The sequence below is a fragment of the Buceros rhinoceros genome, unplaced genomic scaffold (assembly GCF_000710305.1).
Source record: "Buceros rhinoceros silvestris isolate BGI_N320 unplaced genomic scaffold, ASM71030v1 scaffold10685, whole genome shotgun sequence".
NCBI classification, from domain to species: domain Eukaryota; kingdom Metazoa; phylum Chordata; class Aves; order Bucerotiformes; family Bucerotidae; genus Buceros; species Buceros rhinoceros.
The window spans coordinates 54038-73706 of NW_010414576.1; the positions used below are offsets into that span (position 1 = coordinate 54038).

General features: G+C 48.0%; 1 protein-coding gene across 1 annotated transcript in view; it reads right to left on the bottom strand.

The window, feature by feature from the left end:
• Positions 1-19046, bottom strand: part of EPHA4 (EPH receptor A4) — a gene marked incomplete at its 5' end in the record, with an annotated part of 53134 nt that extends 34088 nt beyond the window's left edge. The window contains 3 exons of the mRNA XM_010137139.1: positions 5465-5653; positions 5763-5912; positions 18891-19046. Coding sequence (XP_010135441.1) covers positions 5465-5653; positions 5763-5912; positions 18891-19046 — 495 coding nt within the window. The remainder of the gene's footprint in view (positions 1-5464; positions 5654-5762; positions 5913-18890) is intronic.
• Positions 19047-19669: the final 623 nt, after the last annotated feature.

Consider the following 19669-nt stretch of genomic DNA (forward strand, 5'->3'; position numbering starts at 1 on the left):
CCCTGTGAGGAACAAGGAGGCTGCCGATCCATCACCCTTCACACAAACACCTTTAACGCCAAATAAAACCACCCCTTGGCACCGCCCCTTTTCCATTACCCTGATGCTCTGAAGAAAAAGGATCGCAGCAGCTTGAGGTATCGCACACGCATGCCATGCTCTGGACATCTGGCTCGGATCCAGCTGTTTGCCGAGAGATTATTTTAAATCAGTCTCGTGGGGAACTGGGTGGCCAGGGTGCTGCGACTGTTTATACACACCCAGCTCCATGCACGAGCTTACTCCCGGGTCTGTGTGCCTGTAAAAGAGCTCCTGGAACAGGCTTCTTTGTATCCTCTGGCTGCAGGGAACAAGTAACTGGAAAGGGTGGAACCATGCTGGTAGCAAGTACTGTGAAAAAAATAAAAATAGAAGATTGATTTGACTCCTGGATGTCTGGCCAGGCTGCAGCACCTGGAGCACCACTCTCTCCTCGCTTTGGGAAGAGACACGAACTTGCCCACCTTTGCAGCCCTCAGGCTGGGCCATCCAGCTTGCTGCAGACCTCAACGCTTTCCAACTGGTCCAAACACTTGCCTAGTAACAGCGGTCCCAGTGCCTTCATCCTGCCCTCCACAACACCCACAACCTCACCAGCACCACCTGAGGGACCCCAGCGGGGAGCTGGGCTGGAGCACCCACCAGAGGGGAACAGGCAGCTGACCTGCAGGAGCCCCTCCACGAGGGAAGGTGGGGGGTCGGAACAGAAAACTACTTATTTTGCCAGCTTATGCTATTTTATGCTGTGAAACTGTGACACGACTGTGTAGAGAATCCTGGCTTCAAGTTCACGGAGCTTCTGCCCCAGCTCTTTGGAGACAGCGTTTTCCTACAGTCCTTCAAAATAACGTTTCAACGCAACAGTTCATCACCAGGATTGCATTAAATACATGAAAAATTTTTCAAGAGCTGAGCATAAAACTCCAGACCTTGCCATTTTTGAAAGCAACATTAACTTCTTTACCACCTCCCTATCGATAGGATTCTCAATATGCACATAAATATCACCATGCACAAAATCAAAAATGTGTTACGCTCACTCTGAGCAAAGAGAAATGATTTACTGTTATTTATCCTGAAACCAGAACGACACTCAAAGAACATGATGGAGTTCAGAGAGTCGGGCGCATCGATTGCTCTTCAGAGTAGCTGCTCAGTTATTTTGCAGTAGTAGTTTAAGGGTATTCGTGCAGTCACCTAAAAAAACCTCCAAGACAAAATCGACTTAAAAGTCTTTTGATGTTTCGCTACAGAGCGATTCTTTACAGCCAGGGTATAAATATCCAGGAAAGCAGCACATTAAAAAGAAAATCCCGAATCCCTTTGGTTTCCTGGCCTTGGCACGTGCTGCTTTTGATCTGCCTGCGCAACTATTACTCCATCGATACGAGGGGTGTGTGCTGACCGAGGGCCACGGACATCCGAGAGCTTTTACTGCCGGCACGCTCAGCTCCACACGGGCTAAGCAGCGCTGGCAGAACGGGAGCACCTCGCTGCGTTCACTGTGCTGTTCTGTGCCACACGGGAGGAATGCTAATCAGCCTCTGAAAGGCGACGTGGCCTTTCAACAAAGACCCACCAAAACGCAAAATGGGAATAGATATGCCCCTACCAAAATGTCCAGCAGAACCTGTGCCTCATTTGGAAGCTGACAATTCCCACTTCTTTCCACCCAAGCCATTTCTAATTTAATCATCCTCAAGGGATCAGGATCTTCCTCATTTTATTTTTTTTTTCCTTTTAGTAATGGAATTAAGAACAAACCAAACAAACCTAAAGGCTAAATAAAACAGAGGAACAGTTGCCATTGCACTGAACGTCAGTTATTTCAGGTTCATTGCAGTTTGGTCACCACAACTGCAGCCTTTCCCAGAAGAAGGCTCGCCAGGGGGGTCTTCTCCACGGTGCATAGGTCTTGGTGGCACCAGGATCCACCTGGGAACAGATCCTGAACCAGCACAGTGCTGGGACTGATGGTGAGGGACCGGGGAGCGTACAACAGAGAGAGGAAGGATGGCAGCAGAGCCTGCCGCATGCTCTGCCTCCGAGATGGAACAGCGTTGAGACAGGCATCCAGAAAGCGAAGGTGTGGGGGATTGCTGAGACAAAGGAGCTGGGGAAAGGAGTGAGAACAGAAAGAGAAAAAAAATGGGACAGAGCACCTGAGATACTCCTAAGATCGATCAGCTCTTGATCCGGAGCACAGGCAGCTTGACACAATGGGAGAAAGTTTATTTATTTATACTCTATTTTCATCCTAATCGGCACATCCTGCCTTCGTCTCGCTGTGCTGGACCGCTCAGGGGAACACAAAGCCCAAGGTAACAAATCACCAGCAGCCTGTTTATTCAGAAATCTCAACTGTTTTAACCCCAACCAGCAAAGGATGCCCCTCCCTCACGCAACGGAGCTGAAAGAAGGGAGCAGAGCAAGCAGCACAGTGAGCTTGGATTTTCAACCTCATCCAGGGCTTGCGTAGGCTCTTCCCCCCCTCACTACTCCCCTGCCTCATGGACGCCTCCAGTAGAACCCCGTCCTCACGGGGCTGCCCCTCGGCTCTGCTCAGAGACCAAAACAGCTCGGCTGTAGTTGTGAATAAAAGGATAAACTCCTCAGCGCCTCTTCAGAGAAGAAAACAACCCAAAAGCTTCCCGTTTGCTGTGAACAAGGTCTCTTTATTGAGAGATTTACCTTTAATTTTGAACAGCTTCGCAGCATTATCCTGAGCAGAAAAAAAAAGACCCCGGAGATTTTTGAGCTATTCGCTCAACTGCCTGGTTGAGCTTCTCACTGAAATTAGCTTTCGTGAGCAGCTTCGCATGAGAACCACTGGTCTGCATCTCTTCCACGAGTCAGTCCACGTTTTTTAAGAGATGGAAAAGGTGCCGGTTTCATTTGATTGAGAACAGAACCCACCATCGCTGCTGTGGAGACTGGCAATACCAGCATTTCCCAGCACTCACCGCGCTAAGGGCGCTGGCTCCAAGTCTCAACAGCTCGGTGGTTCGTCCTTTGCTTTTTTAATGTCTTTTTTAATCTTAGACGGGAAAAGAGCAGCAGTTCCCATCTCAGAAAAATTACTACACTCAACCAGTAGAATAACGAGCTGAATTCACTGTTCAAAACCCCTAAAACATCACAACACTGAAGTAATTCACTCGGAGACAGAAATTTTTACTTGGTTCTAAGCCTGAAATGTAGCTCCTTTGTTACAAAAAAAAATTTAAAATCTATAAAAATCCAGGACCTTTTTACAGGAAACAGGAAAATACTTTTTCAAACGCTTTTTGATGCTAGTTTGAATGGCAAAAGCTTGTTTTCATTTAAATGTTTTCCTTCAGTATTGGAAACTGAGAAGAGTTTCTAAGCAGAGGGGGAAGGTAAGCTGCCTCGATTCATTATCTCCAGGAGCAAACCAGAGGGAACAGCCCCATACCTGTGCCTTTCCCCTGCACCTTTTACGTTGTTGCAACACATTCCTTCGGTTCTGTGCTGGACATACCAGGATGTGAATTCTCGTGGCTCCCTGCCCTCCACAGGGCTGGCACTGATGCCACCAAACACACGAATATTCCCATTCTTTACTCTGGCCTCAAACATTCTGTTCTGAAATCTCTGTAATTTTCTCCAGATTATTATGGCTCCGTATTGAGACGGTCCGTTCAACACTGCCGCTTTGAGGAAGGGTTTCCTGGTCTCTCGCTTAGCATCTCTCCTGAACTGAACTCCAACGTGCACCTTCTCCGAATAATTCCAGCAAATTCCCCAGAATACCACCAAAAAAAAGCACTAGAACTAAAGAACCACGTTAACAACCTTGGTTTTTTTCCCCCCCCATCAAACGTTGGAAGTACAAGCACTGACAGCAAACCCAATAAAGTCATTTCCAGGTTTGTGGTGTCATTTGTTTCATTTTTACTAGCAAAATGGGGAATGAGTGTGATGAGAGGAGGAGCTTAGCTCCAATCTGAATTCAGAACCTGAGGCAGCTTTACCTCGGTGTAAGAAAGGCGCAAGCTCAAACCCAAGCCCCGTGGCAGTGCTCCATCATGACGTGATTTCTTTATAATGAAATATAGTGAAAGAAAAACGTGTGGCGCAAGGGTTTTAATGCGCCCCAGACGCACATTTACCACGATTAAACAGATCAGGACTCGTAAAACCCAAGGGTCCAACTTTAACAAACCTTTACTCAAGCAAGCAGCTTCCCCAAATCAATGGGATTATTTGCATATGTAAGGGACTATTTATCTCGGCTGCGATCTGTAGGTCTAGGCTATTTGGATCTTCTACAGAATGCACCAAGAAAAATAAGCCTGAAGAACCACCAGCATCTCGGAGTTCATTTTCATTTGTACCGGCACGGCTTTCCCTGGCCCTCTGAAGCATTTGACAGACTGGACATGTTTCAGAACTGGAAGCGTTGGCAAAAAGACAAATTTCCCAATGCGAAGAACTGCTCCTCATGGATAATAAACAAAAATCAATTCTTATTTGCGTATTCAATCAGATTTCGGTTTGCATATTAAAGCGTAAGATGGGAGAATTTTCACACGGTAGATGGATCCCACTCACTTATTCATGCATATATGCATCCACTAATCCTTACACATGCCAAAATCAGTCAGAAATACTCTCCTTGCGAGGCATTCAGAGCACAAAAACACTGTCCCTGCTGCTGCTCTCAGCCTCCTCTCCCCGTTCAGCACATGACAGCATTTCTCCCAAGACTCTGTAACAACCCCGCTCCTCTATTAGTCGCCTTTTCACTCGGCAAAGCAATAGTTTGAATTTTTGAATCATAATTTAAAAGGGAGGCTGTCAGCTCTATGTGCAAAGAACAAAAAAGCACCGGACCAGATTCTCAAAGGAGCTTCGGCATGGACTTGACAATTTTGCTTGTAACTGTCACTGCAAAATTCAATGTATCTCCCACCGTTAATACCAACCAAACTGTTCTGGACTACCACTAAAATTTGTAGATCTGCACCTATTTGTCACACACATCTACTAGGAAAGAGAATGCTAAATATTTGTATAGCCCGGTGCTATCAAAATACACAAGCTGAACATTGTCATAGACACTGTAAGTCTAACGATAAATGACAGCCCGGGAAGGTGCTGAATGCCCGCAGCGTCTGCGGGACCCGAAGGCAATCAGCGCTGTGAGCGATTCGAGAGCAGGTCTAATGCTCTTGCAGCCAGCCTGACAGTCTGGGGCTCTCATTTGCATATAGAAGAGTGTCATAATGAAAGGTACATAATTTTGGGTGTTAAATTAAAAATTCAGCGGGAACCCTGTGCTTGAATGCAAGCGCAGGGGACTGAAAAGGTTGCGCATCTTATGCTGAATGTACCGGAAATTACAGCGTTCCTAAAATACAGGCAGAAGACAGAGGAAGAGGAGTTGTGCGTAGGTTCCTACCTGCTTGGTTAGTGGTCACAGTGACCGACACAGCTTGGTCCTGGCTGGGGTTCTGTTTGGACACTCCGTTCACCGCCCAGACTTCAAAGGTGTAGTTGGTGTGTGCCAGGAGGTCGGTAATGGAGACTTTGGTGGTGGTCAGGCCGTTCTGCTGGGGGCTGAAGTGCACACCGCTGCCGCAGGGCCGGCCGGCGGAAGGTGTAGTTGGTGTGTGCCAGGAGGTCGGTAATGGAGACTTTGGTGGTGGTCAGGCCGTTCTGCTGGGGGCTGAAGTGCACACCGCTGCCGCAGGACCGGCAGCGGCCGGAGTCACCAGCACCACACCTCTTGCAGACCACATTGTAGGAGATGTCTTCCCGACCGCCTTTGTTCTGGGGAGGGCTCCACTCCAAGTTCACTGATGTCTCGTTGACGTTGGAAATCAGGTTCTGGGGAGCAGATGGAGGACCTAGAAAGAGAAAGTCCAAATGGTTTTAGTAACTGGAAAAACCTTACACAGTATGTTCAGACTCAGGGTCCTGGGTGATGCTGAGCTCAGCTTCAGTTGAGTCAAGGGAAGCAAGGACCATGCAGAATTTTACTCCTCTGTGTCCTTGCTGAAGGAGAAAAACTAACTTGTACATCAAACTCTGATCTTTCATTAGCGAACTAACAGTATTTTCCAGCTCTAAACGAGCCTGGAAGCCCTGGAAGCATTGCAATTAAACAAGGGTGGGGTTTTTTTCTACTTTCATTATTTAAACTTGTAACAAAAAGCTTAAAATTTATATATTTTACATTCATTTTTCCATGCTCTTCCAAGCAAAGCACGGAATGCACCAACTCCTGCTTCACTTGAGCCTTTTAAGCTCCCCCATCACCTCCAGTCAGCCCCTGATTGAAACTGTTGACCCCTCGATATTTTTTTCTGAAGACCAGGAGTGCAGTATTTTCCAGACTGATGTCAGATTCAGTGAACACCAAAGCCCATCAAGCAGGGAGCTGGACATGACACTTTGGGATGCAGGAAAATGATGTGAGTAGAAAGCCAGACACAGAGCCAATGCTTTGAAGGAGGGAGAATAAAGGTCAGAGTAGGGGACTGCCTCCAGCAGTGCCCTGCCTCACTCCGCAACCAACACACAGGCAGAAATCTTATTTATATGCCCAAATCCCCAGGGGCCCCAAACCAATAAGCTCATTGAAAATGCTGAAGAGCTAATTCTGTGACTCTTAATCTAATTTCAGTACAGTTGAGGTGAGGCACACTTTTATCCTTAAATTTAACAAGGGTGATTCAGAGCAACCCCATGAGGCAGAGGGGAGTTTTAGACAGCACAAAAGGCTTCGCTGGTCATCAAAAGGTGGCCTTGTGTGGCATGAGGGCTCTGGAACGACGCACGCAGTCCTTGGGACAGAACATAAGGGGAGTACTGCATCCAATGGAAATGAAATCAAGAGCGAGAACCAAGCTCGCAAAAGGAAATGATCCAAATGGGAACACGGTAAAAAGAGTCGTCCTTAGCAATTATTCAGAGCTTTAAATACAAATGTTATAACCAAGAAAGTCACTAACTCAATTTTTATTCAAAACACAGGAGACCTTAGGAAAGTGTCTTAAATTTTATCAACGGGTATTTGATAGCTGGAATTCAAAAGAAGTTCAACCAGATCTGCTGGCAGAAAAGGAAGAGAAAGAGAAAGTTGTGGAAAGTTTCATCCCCGGTTTGCCATTCCTGTTACTTGTCAAATGTTATGAAACTGGGAAAAAAAAACCAAAACCTAGCCAGCACCAACAGTTTTAAGTGTATAAATCAATCAGTCATAATCTCACATGCCAAAGGTACAGTCAGGCTAAGGTGGGAAGTGAACACATTCCGGTGGAATTCTGCGGGGCATGCTGCGGAGGACCAGATTCGGAGGGCTGCATCACCTCCATGGGGCTGTGCTTGAAGCTGCCAGGACGTAACACATGGTCAACAGGAGACAAGACTTCTAGTTTAGGAGAGGCAGGTAAGTTAAGAAAGAGTCTTACATTACACAGAGGTCAAATGAATCTACTTATCTTCAGCGCCTCAGCCAAAGCCCCCACTGCAACAGCAGCTGAGCAGGGGCTGCTTCTCGGTGCTCCCGTCAGAAAGGCGAAATTAATACATTCATTTTGGAAAGAGGGAAATCCTCCCTTCCTGCCAAACCTTTGAAACAGACTCCGAGTTAATCGGAGCTGACAGGTAGAATTACTCTGAGCAGAAGAGAGAGCTTGGGCCAGCCCCTACGACGGGAGCCCTCCTGCCTGCTGCCCCACCAGGCTGCCATTCCTCACTTATTTATACACTGGCAACATGTAGGACTCCTACAGACAAACCCCTTTTACTCAAAGATCAGTTACCAGACGCAGTAAGAGATGTTTCCTGCTCCAAAACCACTTAGAAACCAACAGGGAAAGAAAGGGGAAAGAAAACTTGGTTTAATCTCTGTTCATCACATGGAAACTGAGGCAAAGAGACGCAGCGAGATGACAAGGCATCGGTCACAGCTTCCTGGGTCTCAGCCCGGTGTGCCTCCGCCCTGTGAACAGCCCTCCCTTCCCCAAAAGCTGGGTCTGCCAGCTCCCTGGGCAGGAGGAAGCAGCCTTTGCTTAGCCTGCAGACAAACCAGCCTCCTCCTCCTCAAAATGCACTCCCAGTGCAACGAGGTGGAAAACACTCCTGAAATCATGAAGCCAAGCAGCAGCACAGAACTGCTGAGCAGGAACTGATCCAAACCCCATCTACCCCAGAACTCCCTGAACTCACTCACGCCAGGGCTCTCTTCAGGGCAGGCAGGTCCCCAGGGTGACAATATTTGTCCCTCCTCACTGTTAGGGAGGCAGGAGAGCAACCAACAGCCTCTGGAGGAAACCAGCAGCCTCAACAGGCTGCAAGCCCAAGTCCACGCTGGTCAGCAAACGTGTGACCTCGGCAGGGCGGCTGCTGGAGCTGGAGGAAGCTCAGGATGTGCATACCTGGCAGTGGCAAACCCTGGACAGAAACTGCTCCTGTGGAAGAGGGCAAGAACTTCACAGCGAGAAAAAGCAAAAGGCGTTTTCTTACACTTCCAGTGCGAGAGCATCACCTTGGAGCATGGCCAGGAGAGCTGAGATAAGGTGGTGCCAGGGCAAACACCTCCTGGCCCCGAGCGACGCCCGGCTCTGCCAGGGCTGCCCTCGTTTCAGGGGGATATTCATGACTCAGAAAAGCTCTCTGTGCCAGTGAGATCCCTACAGCCACGGTTACAGTCTGACAGAGCCTTTTAGCTCAGATACAGCAGCCAGTGTGGGGTTAAACTCAGACTTACTCTCACGTCCATTAAGATATTTTCCAAGGCTCTAGGTCCAGTTTCACATGGGAAAATGTGCCAGAATGAATCAAGCTCCTCAGAAGCAAGAAGTCAGTAATTAGTATGTGGGACAGGGCACTGCAGTGTCTAAACAGCGATGCAGTGGAGCGGAAAACCAGGGAAGCAGATGCTTGCAGGTCACGGAGATGAGTGCACCACCTCCAGCATGAAAAGGAAGATGCGGGGGAGTCTCCCAATGGTGGGCTGACAGTACAGCCAGGGGAAAAGCAATTTCTTTTCTTTCTGGAGCATAGTCATCAATGGAGCTGTTGGCACTGGGAGCGGGGAATCGTTTCAGATTGATGGGCCCCCTCTCAGATGTTGAAACCCAGGGCGGATCTGATCAGGATTTGCTTTGTTTCTGACAACAGAGCCGCTGCTGATAGAGGAGACGAAAACTCTTGGGGCCATGGCGGGCTGGAAATGTTGTCGCGGTATCAAGACGAACCCAGCCAGCAGGATCCCGCAGGATCACAGACTCCCCCCCTCACGCAAACCCTCTGTCCTCCCGCAGGTGATGGGAAGATGAGGAGCTGCACCACGGAACCTGGTGCTAGCAGCCGTGATTTTGTCCCAAACTCCCACGATTTACAGCATTTTTCTTAATGCTCCCTGCTGATGGAAGCATGAGCCATTTTTGACTCCATCATGAGCCATGAGGCAACCTGGGAGCATGGAGCTCACAGCGCCGCACAGCCCAGAAAAGCTTAAAGGTTTGACGGTCCCTACAGCAGACCAAAAATGAACATCTAGACCTTTTTATTTTGTAAAGCAACCAATTTTAAAGTTCATCTGAGGTGTTAGGAAGCTAAGTGCTTTCACTGCCTTTGCACAACCCAAGAGGTGGACGTGCAGAGCCGCTCGCCCGTCTCGCATCAGGGACTGCAGAGGGGACACAGTTCCCTCAGCCAGCCCATTTACCCGCATGGTGGGCAGACACGGGGGACTCCTCTGTGGGAACAGAGGGAACGGAAGTTTTTCATTTTATTCCTTCCTGGGGCTCCATAAATCTTGCTTCACAATAAACCCATCAAAATCAACTGAGCCATGAAGCAAATGGAAAGGCCCTGGGTGGAGCAGCTCATTGTGTGTGTCAGGGCCCAGGGAAACGCTGAAAAGTCTGTTTAGCAACAAATAATCTTTGTCAGGCTAATCTTGCCATCTTCCTCAGCCCTCTGATTGGATTCACCTAAACGTATTGGGCAATGCAGACGGTTTGGCTTCCTCTTGCTGCAGTAACCTACAGCCTGTCTCTTACATCTCTTACCCACAGACAGATCCGTTTGTCTTGAGGACACTGTTGTATCCTGCGTCAAATGAATATTCAGGAAAGCCAGAGCTCTTAAGGAGTTAATAGCCGGAGCGTTACTGGTACTCCAGTCAGAAGCCTTCCCATGCCAGCTGCAAATCTAAGAGGCTTGATGGAAACCACCACACAGACACACATCAGCTCCTGATGGGCAACCTCCTACCTTCCAGACCTCAGGACACCTCCGTGTGCTGCGTTCTCTGTGTGCCAGCTCTCTGGGGATTACAGGTCTCTGTGGGCACAGCTAAGGAGCCGCTGATATTCTGGCCAGAGATCACGGCCGGTCTGAGTGATGAAGTGACTCACAGACAGCTTCCACGGTGAAGCCCCTGCAATGAACTCGCTCTCTGGGACTGAACTGGGATCTGTGGGGCGCAGATGGCACAGGGCCACAGCTGGGAAGCGAAGCAGGGTGCAGCAGACAAACAACGTTTCATCAGCAAACTGTTCATTTGCAAGGAAAATTGTATTTTGCATTTAAATCTGCTGTCCTACACACTGAGGGACTATTGGAGGTGGCTGGCTTGAAGTTGGCCTGTTGTTTGGACACCATTTGTGGGGCATGCAGACAGATGGACACCAACCAAGTCAGCCCTCCCTACAGCTGTACCCTGCCCGATCGACCAGCCTGAAAAACACCTCAGAAAACCAGCCCTGGGATCCAAGGGGAGAACTTGAGAGCACGGTGCTGGGGAACTGCATTGAAACGGTTGTGACACGGGTTTTAATATCCCTGGCTTTACATCTTCCCTTTTTATTCCTGATCTGCTTCTCTCCAAGTCTCTGTGGGTGTATGCAGTAAATTCAATTACAGTTCTCTACAACCTGACCAGACAGACTTGTTTGACATCAAGAACACTGTCTTCACCAAACCAGTTCCTTCACTGTATGGTTAGGAGGCGTGGATGAAAAGACAGGGAAAGGAGAAGAGAAAGAAACGATTCCCAGCAAAACAGCTTCCGAGCGACTTTGGTGTGCCATAAAATGACAAGAAATAAGAAGGACCTCATAGCTTGGCTCTGCCAGCCCACATTGAGAGGATGCCAGAATCCCACTTTTAGACAACTAGCAGCTCCAAATTTTGGGCACCTTTTGTTCACCAAAGCTATAGGCAAGTAAACAAATTCTTTTTCCTTTCTCTCAGCAGACAAAGCACTGAAGATAAACTTCTGGGGTTTGGTTTGGCTAGTTTTACCATACCCAAGTAGCTGTTATATACTATTTTCTTAGGCTGAAAAACAAAACCATTACAAACCAAACCACAAAGCACCTCAGCACAGGGTTCTGACACTTAATGCCTTTAAAGTGAATTTAGCCCACTCTGACAGCACCCAAAATAATGCTCTGTCCAGCCATGAGCCATCAGCCCACCCTCCTGTCACAGACTGTCCACTGGCAGAGGGCTACTCGCCAGGAGATCCTCTCTGTCAGCCACTGGCAGTGGGAGTGGATTATTTTGGCAGCAATGTCACCCATTAAGGGCTAAACTGATATTATCAGTGTTTGGACTCTAACCACATCTGTTTACAACTAACCCACGGTACGGTTAATATTTATTACCTTGAAAGATCTGCCTGTGGGAGGAGATCTATTAAGAACCGAAGCCCACGCTCCATGGATGCGCTAACAGAGATATTTCAAATAGATCCCCTCAGGAAGACCAGCCTTCCTTACGAGCATCCTGGCAGTCACAGACCAGGGCATTGAGACTCTTCTTTAAAAGAAAGACTCTCCCAAAAAGTACGTATGTGACTAAGTAACAAGCAGGATGAAGCTCTGGAGCCCTGCAACGAGAAAGTGATTTAAAAAATAATTTACTTTGTGTGCACACGTGTGTAAAAGCACATTTACCATGAAACGGATGTCTCCGCAGCCAGGGCAATGATAATTATTTTCAAGAGAGCTGTCACCCCGCATTCGGTCTGCGTTTGCCTGATGGTGTGAAATCGGAAGGAAGCTTCATTGGCAATTCCCGCCAGACATCAGACAACCTCCAGCATGTAGAAAAGACTTTAATCTTCTTTAACCGTTCCCGCACTCTCCTTGAAGAAAATATTTCTGCCTTTTTTTTTTTTTTTGCAGCAGAAAATGTCGACCTGAGCTTGATAAGGATTAAAAACTTTTAACAAAGGGTAAAAATAATACGACACCTAGCTGCAGCTCAAAGCTTTCTCCAAGTGGGAAAACCCCGTAAACATACTGTTAAATGTGCTTCAACGGGCTTCGGACCAAGGCTCACAAAAGGATCCTCTTTATGAGCCAGCTCCAGAGACGCTGACCCGCTTCGTCTCCGGTGATTTCAAAGGGGACTCGAAGTATTCAGAAATCTTGAGCTAATTTGCTACATAATAAACAAGGTTCACACAACAGGGAAGGTTGCTATGACTCATCATCATTTGTAAGAAGCCTCGAATGAACCGGCCTGTTTTGAATCGGCAGCTTGGCCTTGGCCACACTACAGAGGAGCAGTTAAGTCTTTGATAAGTTACGGGAGCAGCAGACACCTGGGAATGAGCATCCAACTGCCTAACAGCAAGAAAACCCAACCAGAAATGCAGCTCTGCATGAGAGCTGAAAGCCAGCTGTTGTGAACAACACAGCACAACTAAAGTGAACAAATATAGAAAAGATCCATGCAATGGCCAACCCCGAAGATGTAAAGAGAGCAAGGAGATGTCACTGGAAGTCCATCACGCACCTTTAAAGGGGCCAGATCTGACACAAAGAGGCAGGACAGCTCTGCTGAGGCTTTCAGCCCAGCCTCGCTGCGACTCTTGACGAGCACGGGTGGCCTTTTCCAGTTCTAATCAATACTCTTTAACTTGACCAGGATCCCAAAACTCAGCTCCCTGGAGGCAGGGCTGAGCGTGAAACAGAGAGTTCGCTATTTCAGAGCGGATGCAAAGAGTAATCATTAAATCATCAATGTCTTTAAACTCTAAGTTCACTCACTAAAACGTCTGGCAAAGTGGTGCCGGGCACAGCCTGCAAGAAGAAGCTCTTTGGCCTCCTCCTTCCATCTCCTAAAGCTTCGTTAAACCCGTACAACCGCGGAGCTGTCAGTACTGTTCCAGCATGTGAGCGGTGAAGCCCTTCGGAGAAGCCTCTGCTGTTGGGCTTTACCCGTCTGAAAGACAAGTCATAACGGCAAGGAAACACCTGGGCTGCAGAGGCTGAGGGCTAGAACTAAAGCCCACCCTTCGCTGTGACAGTTGGGTACCTTGCTGCCACTGACTGGTCCTCTCAGCAGCTGGGGACAGGTCTCCTGATGCTGGGGGCTAATTTACATCAGCGCTGACAGCACGGATAGCCCTCTCTTCTCGTCTGCCTGGCTATTCCGGACCAGTTATCGTTAGAGATTAGGTGTTTTTACAACTGGTGAGACCAGAGTCAACTGTCCCCAAGATGCGGCAGCCACTTGAAATATCAGGCATCTGCTATGTCCACCCTCTCCTCCTTCCTGCACGCAGTTAGCATTGTAACCGGGTTTGAATACGGCAACTGATTTGGTAAACAATTCTTAATTTATTTACTCGGGCAAGACTCCTTTGACTCCAGCGGGAGTTCTGCCAAGCCGGGGATGCTGGACCAGTGCCAGCGATAAAACGCCCATTTTACTGGCACGTACAATTTCCTCTGGAGGTGCCACTCTCCTCCTTCCTGCACGCAGTTAGCATTGTAACCGGGTTTGAATACGGCAACTGATTTGGTAAACAATTCTTAATTTATTTACTCGGGCAAGACTCCTTTGACTCCAGCGGGAGTTCTGCCAAGCCGGGGATGCTGGACCAGTGCCAGCGATAAAACGCCCATTTTACTGGCACGTACAATTTCCTCTGGAGGTGCCAAGAGAACCCTGGTTACCAGCTTCACTGTAGGTTCTGTTCCTTTCACCTGGAGAACAATCCCATCGATATTTCCTCTCCTCTGTCTGCGCTGCAGACAGTCCTGCCTGATGTCACTCCCTCTTTCCAAATAAAAAGAATTCCACTGTGGATACCAGAAAGTTATCTGACAGACTGACAGGATAGAAATCCAGCCCGAACACGAAGCCGTCACTGGCCCGGCTGCTGAATTTTTTATTCTCTTTGCCCTCTAATTTTCTCCAACGACTCTACAGATCTGGGTCCTGACTAACCAAATCAAAGCCCCCACTTAATTGAATAAATGTCTCTGTTAATTTAAGGCAATGGCCAGAAAATCAGAAGACAGCTAATAAACACTTGCTGTAGTTAAAGGAGTGATGATTTTAAGTCTACTGATTATAAACACACTTTGTCAAATTACTCCTGTCTCTTCTCTTCAAGCCATAACCACTCCCCTCCTTATTCAAGGTTTTCTCCGTTCCTTCAGCCCGTCCCCGCAGACGAGGGCAGACAGCCTTCTCTTTGGCAATTCCCATCACTCCCAAGCCCTTTCCCTCGCTCTGGCAGCCACGGATGGTCTCTTTTCCCAGCCTATGTGGAGGAGAAAGCCCATTCTCTCCATGCTGCCTACCCCCTGTTCCCTCTGCTCTCGCAGGGGCTGGGCTGAAATAGAGCCAGAGCAAGCGTGCGAGCCCTGGGAAGGAGCCGTGGCAAAGCCAGCCAGCCTGGCCGCACGTTGTACCCTGCTTTCATTTTCTTCTGAAAGCCAGAAGAGTGATAATCAGCGTCTATCTGGAAACTTAGAAGAGGCACAAGTTAAACTGAAGGAAAAAGTGCCCATTTGTTTATTTAGAAGTCTAAGCAATCATAATAAACATATGCTCAAATAATCGGCTCCTCTGTAGTTACTCGGTTGCGAGCACAGTTATTAGGCAGGTAAATTTACTCTTTTTTTGAAAATGAGGGCAAATACTCATCTCTGAGATACATTACATGCAACACAAGACTGCGCCAAGGGCATATTTTAGGCTGCAACATTTACCAAATGGAAGTGTTCAGACCTTCCAGACCTTTTCTTCAGAAGGCTTTAGCCTTGACCTTGGAAACAAATAAGGACAGTGTTATTTTAATGCGCATTCAAATTTTAACAGCACAGTCACACGGCTCCAGTGGAATCCTCAGCGAGTTTCCACTGTAGATTGCTCATCATTTCATTATGGTTCATTATGCTGATAACTGTCAGAAAGCATTAGAAGCAGGAGCCTTGAGTAATAGCACTGGAATGGTAATTTAAAAACAATATACTTTCTGGAGGAAATACAGCAGTGCACTAAATTCAATTAGAAGAGGCGAATGTACAGACGAGTAAGTGATGTTTGCTGCCTGAAATCAGGCTCTTCGATTTCTTGATAACCTAAACTGGAGAAAGCCCTTTTAAAGCAGGCACTTTTCTCTTGCATCTCACTAAATTTGCTCTCATTATCTCTAAGCTCCTCCGGTATAAACTGTCTTAAACGCGACCATTTCAGAAATATTTCAGGCCACACCGAAATATCAATCAATCAGTCCCCGTTGGGGCGGCACAGCAGACTAAATTATTCAGGGTCATTTGCCGAGGCAGATTTCAAGCTGGACAGTTTATGCGCGTAATCTCTCCTTTGTAAAGGGCTCCCAATTAAAAATCATTAATAATCTGGATCGAACGGACAATATCAACAATACAGACCCGTCCTGTCCGCACTCATAATGCCAGCATTGTTTGCGAGGGAACAGTTGGAGAACCCGCCTCATTAGCAGCGGGAAGGCAGGACCAACGCCCGTGACTTGGGGCAGGGGGGAACTGCACCTGCCTGCGCCAGGCTGCAGGTCACAGAGTATCTCCTCCCAGAGAGGGAAATCCGGGGATGAGACCATGACTGAGACGATGGAGGCTCTGCTCCTCGGTGGTGATGGACATGTTGATCATCATCCCCGAGGCACGTTTGAGGGAAAAGATGCACCAGCCAACATGTACATCAAGGTGTCTATGCCCACTCCCACAGCCCACTCCACCATCTCCTGCACTCAGGTCCCACCACGTTCTGCTCTTACATGCAGAAGCTTTAAGGCAGACACAACTACTCACTCTAGCAGAGCTACAATAGAGCAGAATACCAAACGCAGAGTTCGAGGTGCTTGTTTAAGTTGGATGCCTGGCTCAGCTGAAGATTGGGCACAGTTTCCACAACTCAACAGCGGATGGAGATGTCAGAGCACGGTGTGACGGAATGAGAAAGCTCTGGAGCACCTCTCCTGGGCAACGCATCAGGAAGGAGGTGTTGCTTTTATGACTTACCACGGGAATTGTGAGAACGGAAAAGGGAGGGGAATTCTCCAATTCTCTTTCATCCATGAGCACAATCAGGCTAATGGAAAGTCCTAACGGTCTTCCTCCCTCAGCCTAGAAGGTGAGATAAGTGACGAGGCCGGGCAGGTTATTACTAAAGGAAATCAATAGCCAAGGGTCAAAGTTTTACAAAAGCACATCCTAAGAAAGCTGAGGTTCTTCATCTTAAAAAGTGTTTAGAAATAATAAAGGCAGGATCAATCCACAGTCCATTCCAGGTGTTCTCTCCCAATCACCCAATGTTACTTTTATTCACCTGTTCTAATAGCTCTCCAAGTGAACAGAAACCTGATTTTACAAGCCAGTGGAGCAGAGTCTATCCTTTTGCTAGAAGAATGGCTCTCGGATACTGTGTTTTATTTCTTCATTAGTGCACCGTCACACTGAGCGATTACCAAATGCAGGGCTGAATGAGAATACCGGGGTAAAGAGAGCATAATGAACAAAGAAGGGGCCTGATTATTATGGCTGTCAGCACAAGGGAATTGGGTTTGTCACCTGGTTTAACCAACTGGTAAGAACTGATTAGAGGCTGAATCCGTCTGAAAGAACCTTTGATGTTTACACACCCTTCAGTCTCCACATGTTGTCAGGAAAGGCAGACAAACGGGGACCTTCTTCCGTAGGGGCTTCCTTCAGCCAAGGACCCTCGAAACACGCTCTGTCACTTGACTTGATGTGTGGGCTGTGCAGCGCGGGGAGCACGGCAAGCCAGGAGCCCTCCCAGGAGCCCCTGGCATCATGCTGAGGTCCACCACAGGGCTGCTTTGTGTGCCTGGGCAGGTCCCACCATCGGACCGGTGTTCCAACACTGCTGAGGAGACCTCAGAGAGGGTCCATGGTGAAACGGGACCTCCAGAGACAAGCCTGTTCTCCAAGACTAGGTGTCGGTGGGGGGGTAGTGCTGGTTTGCCTCTGCATGCTGAGTTCTCCTGGACTGCTGCAGAGACTGCTGAAGGCTGAGGCCAGCACCATGGAAGTCTGAGGCCAGCACCATGGCTCTTCTCTTCTCTTCTTCCCTCTTCCTATTTTCAGGGTAAAAGACCAGGATTGGGGACTTTGACTGACCTCTGATGACAGGAACGGGGAAGGGTGCCAGAAACAGGCCCAAGACTTGACAAAAAAGGGCTGCGCTGCAGGGGTACGTTTTGCAACGCAAGCACTCATGTCATTTGTTTGCAATTCCCCCATCTGGAAGCATTTTGCTCTCTCCTCATCCTTCTCTCCCTGCACAGGCCTATCCTAATTCAACCCGTTGATGACTAATTCGGTTTCAATTTGGTCAGGGCATCACTCACTAGGATGAAGGCTTTACGAGAAACTTCTGCTGGTTTAATATTGTTTGGGAAGTACATCCCAAACCATAGTTTTATTGTTGCAAAAAGACATTTTTCCTACCAAAATGCTCAAGCTTTATATCTCCTAGAATAAATTGCATTAAAAAAGGATGTTCCTACCCACTTCAGCGAGGTTTCCCCACACAGTTAGACCTCCATCCCCAGTCCATGGTGGGCAAGGGGTAGATGGACTGCTCTGCTTTCCTACGAAGCAAAAGCAGCTGCTCCTGGCTACGCCAAGCCATCACCTGGCAAAGTTCACAGCTGAAGAGAAGGAGCTCACGGGGCAAGAGCTGGAACCAAGGGGCTGTGGGGAAGGGATGAGTGCTGGCGTAGTTATGGACATACTTTGTTTCTGCCTTGTAAGGGAGAAATTAAGATTTCAATAAATGTGAGTCATCTCTCCAAAATGAATTTGGAATATATTAAAATGTTACAAGAGAAATGTCTCAGCCTCCCCTCACACTCAGATGCGCTCCCACTGTGTCTCTCGCTCTCCCTGCTGAAGGCGTTTTGGTGGAACTAAAGCAAATGCCATTTTCTGCACACGGTGTATTTACCTACGAAGGATAGAATAAACGGTGTTTCAGGTGTGTGTTTCATTAAGGTTTAAAATGTGTTATTACCACCCCTGCCAGAGGATCACTTTCGCTTCCCAAGGGTCACCCACTGTATTTTGAGCCAATTAGATCTATAATGAGATTATAAGAGTTACCTATTTACCCTAGGTCATGCAGTGAGGAGAAAAGCTCTCACAATTTCTACAACTACCAATATTTAAAGAGATGAAAGGTGATGTGACCTACTGGGCAGGTCCTCAGACTGGAACCTCAACCTGAATTTTATTTCCAGCCCCATTACTGAGCTGTGTGAGTCACTCCTCTTGTGCAGCTTTGTCTCCTCCCCACCTCCTGATTTATTTCCACCGTGAGCTCTCAAGGGTCAGCGCAACCATGTCACTGGTAGGAATTCAGGGCTGACAACGACTGCTTTCTCTCCCAGAATTGTGAGCCAAAAATGCAAACAGCATCGGCAAAGAGCTGCTCTCAGAAGCAGGACACTTCTCAGAGACACAGACCTCCGGCAGTATTTCCTACACAGGCAGGGGAAGAAGGACAGGGGGAAGAAACGGATGGTGAAAGGGGAAGAGACTGTTCAAAGAGCAACTTACGAGTGCAGGGCATGGAGGCAGCATCATTTTCAGCTCGGAAAAAGCCCCGATCGCAGGTGCAGGAGGTAGAGCCTTCCCAGATGGAGTAGCTGTGAGGCGGGCATTTGGCACAAGCAACATCTGTCGAGAGAGCCTTGTAGTATCCGATTTTGCAAGCTGGATGGAGGAACAGGAAGGGAGAGTGTTACTTGCCCAGGCTGTGATCATAAATTGCTAGTTTACTTATTCAAAATCAAGGCAGGAGACATTTCAAAGAGATCTAATGATGTCCTCTCAGCCCCGGGGTGAAGAATTAACAATCATCACACTCCTAATGAGTAATCCTATGTCAGGGGATACTGATTTCTGACTCCAACAAGAGCCATTTTAAAAGCTGGCTTGGAGATGGTAAAAACAAAATAATAGTAAATAAATTATCCTCTTCTATTGGCACTGCCAGAAAATCAGCTGCCTCTTTGTGCCTGCTGTGGAGTCACATGTGGCTTAACCCATGTCCACCTGCACTCAGAGACACACACACGGAGCGTGACAAAACGGGTGCAATTGGTTTATTCTATGACCACTTAAGGAATGGCAGCTGACAGTCAGACACTGCCAACTCTGAAGAGGGAGTGGGACGGGAACCCACTGGGATTGGCAGCGAGGCCCTCAGCCTGACATGCCCGGAAATGGCACATCTCCCTGCTGGCACGGCCGAGTTCATTTGGCTCCTTCTCGCCCAGGGAGGAAATCGGCAGTGCTCTCCCTTCCTTGACGCCAGGGCACAGCGGTACCCACGC